The 7,064-nt window shown below is 43.9% G+C and overlaps 1 protein-coding gene across 1 annotated transcript in view; it reads left to right on the plus strand.

Moving 5' to 3' along the window:
• Positions 1-7,064, plus strand: part of LOC137875798 (transcription factor COE3-like) — a 45,342-nt gene that overhangs the window by 21,633 nt on the left and 16,645 nt on the right. The window contains exon 6 of the mRNA XM_068715308.1: positions 557-645. Coding sequence (XP_068571409.1) covers positions 557-645 — 89 coding nt within the window. The remainder of the gene's footprint in view (positions 1-556; positions 646-7,064) is intronic.

The following is a 7,064-nucleotide window of genomic DNA, read 5'->3' on the forward strand; positions in this document are numbered from 1 at the left end:
AACCAACAGACTGAAGATCACTGAGAGGTCGCACGAAATCTGAGAATCAAACAAGAAATAAAAGTGAAAGGAGGAGTCAGATGTTAGGTCTGCACTACAATCAAGACAAATACAACTTGAGAGACACATTTTTAGAAAAAAGTTTTTTGTCACTTTGAAGACATTTCAAAAAAGTGTTTCAGTGCAGATATGTAACTCAAAGTTTTTACACATTTACATATATATATATATATATATATATATATATATATATATATATATATATATATACAGTATACATGTACATTTATATTTTAAATATATGTATATATTTCTTCAAATTCTGTGTTTTTGCATCTTTCTTTTTACAAATATGAATTAAATGTTCTCAAGTTTCTTCAAGGTGTGATGAGTGATCATTGGTTGCTTTTGTCAATGGAAATAGAAAGAAAAAATAACTCTTGTGTGCCTTCGAGCAAGGCAGGCCCTCTCTGTGGTCGCTCTGTTTGGACGAATTTAAAGAAAAATCTCTCTCTCCCTCTCGCCCCCCCCCCCCCCTCTTTCTCTCTCTCCACAGCGTTGAACGAGCCCACCATTGACTACGGTTTCCAGAGGTTACAGAAGGTCATCCCTCGCCACCCCGGGGACCCCGAGAGGTTACCTAAGGTCAGTGGAGTCATTAAGTCGCTGCTGCGTGTGCTCAAGGGCACAGGGTCAGGATCAGGGGGGTCAAACCCAAAAGGCCAGGAAGTGAGCTCTGTGCTGGTCTGCGCAGGTACGTCCCAGAATGCACCTGTCTGTCAGAGCTGCCGTTTGAGTGATTTTAACAGCCACATTAACGGCTGATTTAAATGTGAAGAGGCTGTTTGTCCCTCCGTGGACGCCGTAGACCACCTGCACGCGACTTTTAAGGGTCTCTCGTACCATTTGATGCAGCGCGGGACCGAGCCGCCTTGATTGGATTTTGTCGGTTCTGCTCGGCACACTCTTGGCACCGCCCGGCCCTCCTCGCTGCCAGCCGGGCAGATTGTGGTCCTGATCCTTCAAACAGGAAACAGCTGTTTATGGGAGCAAAATCCTGCCGCTGCTGTGACTTGCCCCCCCCCCCCCCCCTTCTTAACTGGCGAGGAGGAAGGTTTGGACGGCGGCGAGTCGCTGATGAAGGTGGAGGGTCAGGGTGGTGCAGGTGAAGAGAGCTGATTGGTCCGTCAGTGTTTGACTTCCTGGATAGACTCATGAAAACGTACTCGTCACTTGATCCTGTAAATATTCGTCTTTAGAGAAATAAAACGATACATTTGATCAATAAACCAGTTTGAGGAAGTTAAAGTGAAAAGGGCTGTAAATAGTTGTGATGCATTGAGCTGGAAGGTTCTGTTGAAGCGAGTTCAGGTGTATGAACTGGAGAAAAAAAACGATATCAGTGGAAGTGTAAAAATCTCATCGCCAGTTCTAATCATTGTGGATTACAGTTAAAACGTGCATTGATCTTTAATCCCTTTGAATCCCAGTGAACTGAATTTCTTTTGATTTTTGTTAGTTTGAAGGCGTCGCTTCAGACACTTTGTAGACTTGTCAATAAATGAAAATAATCTTTTGTTGAAGCTATCGACTGTCTTACGGTTGGTAACGTTTAATGTTTAATCTGAAGTCTCTGCAGGTGGATTTTTTCATTTTTTGTATCTGTAGTGAATGAAAACCAGCTGCCTGGAGAAAAAAAGAAAAAGCAAAGGCAGCGAAAGCACATTTTAAAAATCTATTAAACAACAACCGGCTTTGGAAACGGTGAAGAAAAGTGAGTGTGATTTGTAGTTAATGGCGTAAAAGAAAACAAAAAACAGGAAGCCCCCCCTTTTAAGATTTGTGTAGAAAAACATCAGTAGTGAAATGTGCCCGGTTTCAATATTTACCCACAGAAACACATTAGTATGCACGCACACACACACCTGCCCTGGTTAGTATGAAGAGATTATTTCGGCTGCTGCCGGCTGCGAGGTCTAACTGAGGCAGATTCCTTGAGGCAGCGAGCGGCGGGCGGCGGGCGGCGAGCGTCAGATGGGCTCTGACACTCGAAAGCAGCTGCCAAATTGAAACCATTTATCAAAATCTGACATCGGAGATCCAGTCACCAAAAAAGCAGTTTATTTGTAAATTGATACTAATAGTGAGCACACATTGTCTGGCCCCTTTGATGGCCTGATTTGCAGCCAGAGTGGGACGTCAAACGCCCTCCGCCTTTTAAATATTTATTTATTCAGAGGAAAACTCAATAAGACCACAGGGTTGTGTTTTTCCCTCCCAGATGTTTTTTGGACTCGCGGCCGATGAGGCGACAGGGCGCCGTGGAGGGGGGGGGGGGATCATGTGACCGAGCAAGCGACGGGTTAACTCGGCTTGTCACTTCTCTTTTGCTTTCACCTGCCGCCCGCCCTGCAGAGGACAGGAGCAGGGATGGAAAGAGATGTTTGGACGGCGAGGTTTTCAGGCGGTGCAGACACGGAGCAGATTGATTCGTTGGAGGGCGTCAGGTGGTGCATTGTGGGTGCAGCGCAGAGTGATTGTTCTCTTAAACATAAGCGGTAAAATATGGAAACCAGGAGAGAGGAAAAACTCTCGGCTGATTTTGTCTGAAAGATGGGGAAACTGCTCTGGAATCAACTCAAAGATTAGGGTTAGCCTAGCTTAGCACAAAGACTAGAAGCAGGGGGAACTGCTAGCCTAGCTTCATCAGGTCCACCTCCAAGTCTTTCTGAGTTAATGCTGGATCTTGTTAGCTAACAACCTGGTCACCAATCTATCCACTGGGTTTTTTTTCACTCGAGCCAGAAGATTGGGTTTACAGCTTTATCTCAAATGAGTTTAGCCTAGCTTAGCACAAAGACTGGAAGCAGGGGGAAACTGCTAGCATAGCTCCACCAAAAAGGGAAATAAAACAACAAGTCTGATTTACTGAACTTGTATCTTGTTAGCTAGCAAGCTAAAGCCATCCATCCGTTCACATTTCTGACACCAACACACAACCTGTCAATCAGACGGAGCTGGAGATGCTAACATGCTAACGGTTAGCGACCGCGAGTCCTCTCTCTCTGAGTCGGCTGGACGGACGCCGAGGTGTCCGCTTGCAGCCGAGCCAGACTGTAAATGAAATTAGAGGCCTGAACCTGATCCAGGAGAAACCCCACAGGTCATCAGTGACCAGTTGGCCTCACAGCCTGTCGAGCTGCCCGTTAGCTGTCTGTCTGACAGACGGACATGAACCTCTGCGCTCCCTCAGATATCTCAAGATAACGCCTCAAATGTTTCCTCACCTTTCTACAGTGAATGCTATTTAAAAACTACGTTCAGAGCTTCACTTTATGACCGCTCCACTTTATTCTGGTTCATTTAAGGGATAAATGAAGAGGTGCAGTAAATATTAAGACTGTTTGAGGGCTTCAGGATACAAACCTCCCTTAAATATCTGAAGATAATGACTCAACTGTCCCTTCATTCGTACAATAAGGGTAGTTTAAAAAAGGTACAACATTTAGAGCTACACTTTGGTCCTTAAAGCTTTTAAACTACGTATTTTAAGGTATATTTAAAGAGGTTCTGTTCAGTAAATATATAGATTTAATGGCTTCACTGCTCTCTGCTGCAAAGAGGATATAACATCCCTTAAATATCTTAAGATAATGTCCGTTAACTGGAAAGATTAGGGTCATTTAAAAAGAGCAGTAACAACGTTTAGAGCTTTACCTTTAGCTTACTGATTCCACCTCAGCCTGGAATTGAATAGGTTAATTTTAAGGTATATTTAAAGAGGTTCTGTTCAGTAAATATATAGATTTAATGGCTTCACTGGATATAAAAATACCTTAAATATCTGAAGATAATGCCTCAAATGTCCCTTAATTTATTTGGACAATAAGTCATTGATCTAAGAGCAAAGACTAAATGTAGAGCTTCACTTTGCTATTTAAAGCTTTATATTTACTAAACTAAAAAATGTTAATTTTAAGGTATATTTAAAGAGGTTCTGTTCAGTAAATATATAGATTTAATGGCTTCACTTCTCTCTGCTGCGACCTGAACTCTGAAATATGCAGATTTTTGTAAAATACTCTACGTTCTGTGGTGAAAAACAAACAGAAAACGGATTAAAATGAATTCCGGTTGAACAGGAAATGTATTCCCCCCCCGTCTACTTCCTGGTGATTTGTGAACATAGAGGTGGAGATTAAACGTGTTTGGCATGTTGCGGTTTGCACCTTTAGCTCTGATCATTGACCCCCATCCTGCCTCATGGGGGGGAGGTGGTACGGTCCGTTCAGGGATTATTAATTCCAGCCCACTTCATGAATGAGGAGATTTCCTGCTCTCTCATTGAGAATAATGAGCGATATTCAATTCATGAGCTGAATTTCAATCCGTTTCCCCGTGAATGGAATTAACCCCACGCCGCGTCACGCCTCGTTAGAATAACCCTCCGCCTGGTAATCGCTAATCTGGAGGATCCGGCTCCTCGGCTCCTCGGCTCCTCGGCCGCTCGGCGCTCCGGTCCATCCATATTTCATAGAGATCAGCGGGGCGGCGGCTGTATCTGTAGCTCTCTGCTCGGGGTGATTTATCATTGTTAAGGCCGCTGTCTGATGGCTTCTCCTCCAGGGTCACGCTGATCCCCCCCCACCCTTGTTCGTACACCCGCACCTCCTCAACCACGGAGACGGCCCCCCGTAATTAAGCCCCTAGAAACCAATGGAAGACAATAGAAGGAGGAAAATATAAAGGAGAGGGAGAGGAGGGATATGTCAAGAGATGGACTGAAGAAGGGTAAGGTCACGAGGGTGCAGCCTCCGAGAGGAGAGGCAGCGAGAAGAAGAGGAGTGAATTATTTACAGGTCCTTGTGTCCGTCACACAGAGGCCGGATCATCTTTAAAACGTGCTTAATATTATATTAACATATATTAATATATGTTTAATATTAGTGCTTCTGATAAGGAGATGTAATATGTCACTTCTATAGACACCAACCAAGCTACATGTATTTAAACCAAACAAAACAACATGCGTTCATTTAACAGTTCAGTTATATCTATTTATATCTCTACATGTTACACAAGAGAGGAGCAGAGGAGGAGGTAAGACATGAGGAAAGAGGGAGGGAGGGAGAGAAGGAGATAAGGGGGAGAGGAGGAGGTAGGGTAGGATGGAAGGAGGTAAAAAAGGAGAGGGGGGAGATAGGGAGGAGAGAAGGAGGTAAGGAAATAAGGGAGGAGAGGAGGAGGTAAGGAAGCAGAAGCGGACGTACGGACAGAGAAGAGGGAGTAAAAGAGGAGAATGGGAGGTAAGAACGGAAAGGGGAGTAGGGAAGGAGAGGAGGAAATAAGGGAGGAGAGAAGGAGGTAAGGGAGGAGAAAAGGATGTAGGGAATGATAGGAGGAAGTAAGAGAGGAGAGGAGGTGCTAGGGTAGGAGGGAGGAGATAAGGGAAGGTAGGGAGCCTCTCTGACTAGTTGAAGTGAACATAGTGACTCTGAGGTTTTGTGTTTTTTTGATCACTTTTGTGATTAGTAGTTAAATGAATCCAGACCTGATATGAACCAGAGTTTCTTAATGCTGCTCCTGGTGCATCATGGTCCTGAGTGATTAAACCATGAGGAAGAGGAGGAAGAGGAGGAAGAGACGTGTTACACTGTAAACAAACATCCATTTATTTAATGATTTAACAAAAACACAGAAAAACAGACTGTGTCAGATCAGTTGTTCTTCTATTCTCCCTCCTCTTTCCTACTCCTTCCTCCTCTTCCCCCATCCTCCTCCTGGTTTTATTCCTACTACCTCCCTCCTCCTCCTCCTCTACCTCCTCCTTCCCTTCTTCCTCCTCCTCCTCCCTCTCTTGCATCCTCCTCCTCCTCCTTCTTTTCTCCCTCCTCTCTCCCCTCCTCCTCCTCCTCCTCCTCCTCCTCCTCCTCTCAGTGTGAGTTGATTAGACCCACTGAGGATGAACCAGAGAGTCTTGTTTCTCTCCACCTGTAAACTCCCTGTAGCTCCTCTGTGTCTGTGTGTGTGTGTGTGTTTGTGTGTGTGTGTGTGTGTGTGTGTGTGTGTGTGTGTGTCACACCTCTACCACCGCGGTTGTTCCACATGAAACACTTTCTGCTCTTATTTTATAAATACAACGGTGTACATTTGATGTGATTTATGAATTCAAAAGAAGTCTGATGTTTTAACACTGAAGAAACCTAACGATGAATGACTGAGTCAGAACCCAGCTGGTGTTCAGACACGATGCATTCATTTGTGCTGGTGTTGGACCTTCACGTCTAAATGAACTGGAATGTGTTTTCATTTCCTCACAGGAAGTCCTCACATTCTTCTTCTCCTGTTTAATTTAAACTTCGTCAGATTCTCAGATTAGATTAAAGTATCTGTGACTATTTGTAGCTTTCATGGAAATGTGGCTGAAACTTAAAAGAACCGTTCTACCATGTTTACACGTGAAGAAGAAGAAGAAGAAGAAGAAGAAGAAGAAGAAGAAGAAGAAGAAGATAGAAACAAGAGAAAACAACGCTTCAACAGAAAGACGTTGCATTGTGGGAAATGTAGTATCAAACGTGTCAGTGGTGACACATCCTGACGTACAGGAAGATCTTTTTAGTGAGATTCATTCAGGTTTTATCTGGAGAAAAGACGTGTAGTTTAGGTGATGGTAATACTTCTACAGACTGTGTACTACTACTACTACTACTACTACTACACTACATCTTGAATATTGTAGGAATATTAACCCAGAAACATCAGATATAATAGTGACACATTTTACTACTCAATCAATACTTTGAGTACTTCATTTAGATACTTTAACTTCAGCTCAGAGGTTTTGAATGCAGGTCTTTTACACGTGGAGTACTTTCACAATGTTGTACTAGTACTCTTACTACAGTAAAGAATACTTCTTCCACATCTCAGCTGACCGTCTCAGCCAATCGTCAACCAGACGTCCTGAACGCCAGCCCCTCATTGGTTCAGAGGAGAGTAGCCAATCAGCTGCCTCCATCTCGGAGCTGTTTTAGAAGTCCACTTATCCACTCTGACCCCCCCCC

The sequence above is a fragment of the Cebidichthys violaceus genome, unplaced genomic scaffold (genome assembly GCF_023349555.1).
Source record: "Cebidichthys violaceus isolate CVI_PGR_0920_01 unplaced genomic scaffold, fCebVio1.0.p SCAF_2, whole genome shotgun sequence".
Classification (NCBI taxonomy): domain Eukaryota; kingdom Metazoa; phylum Chordata; class Actinopteri; order Perciformes; family Stichaeidae; genus Cebidichthys; species Cebidichthys violaceus.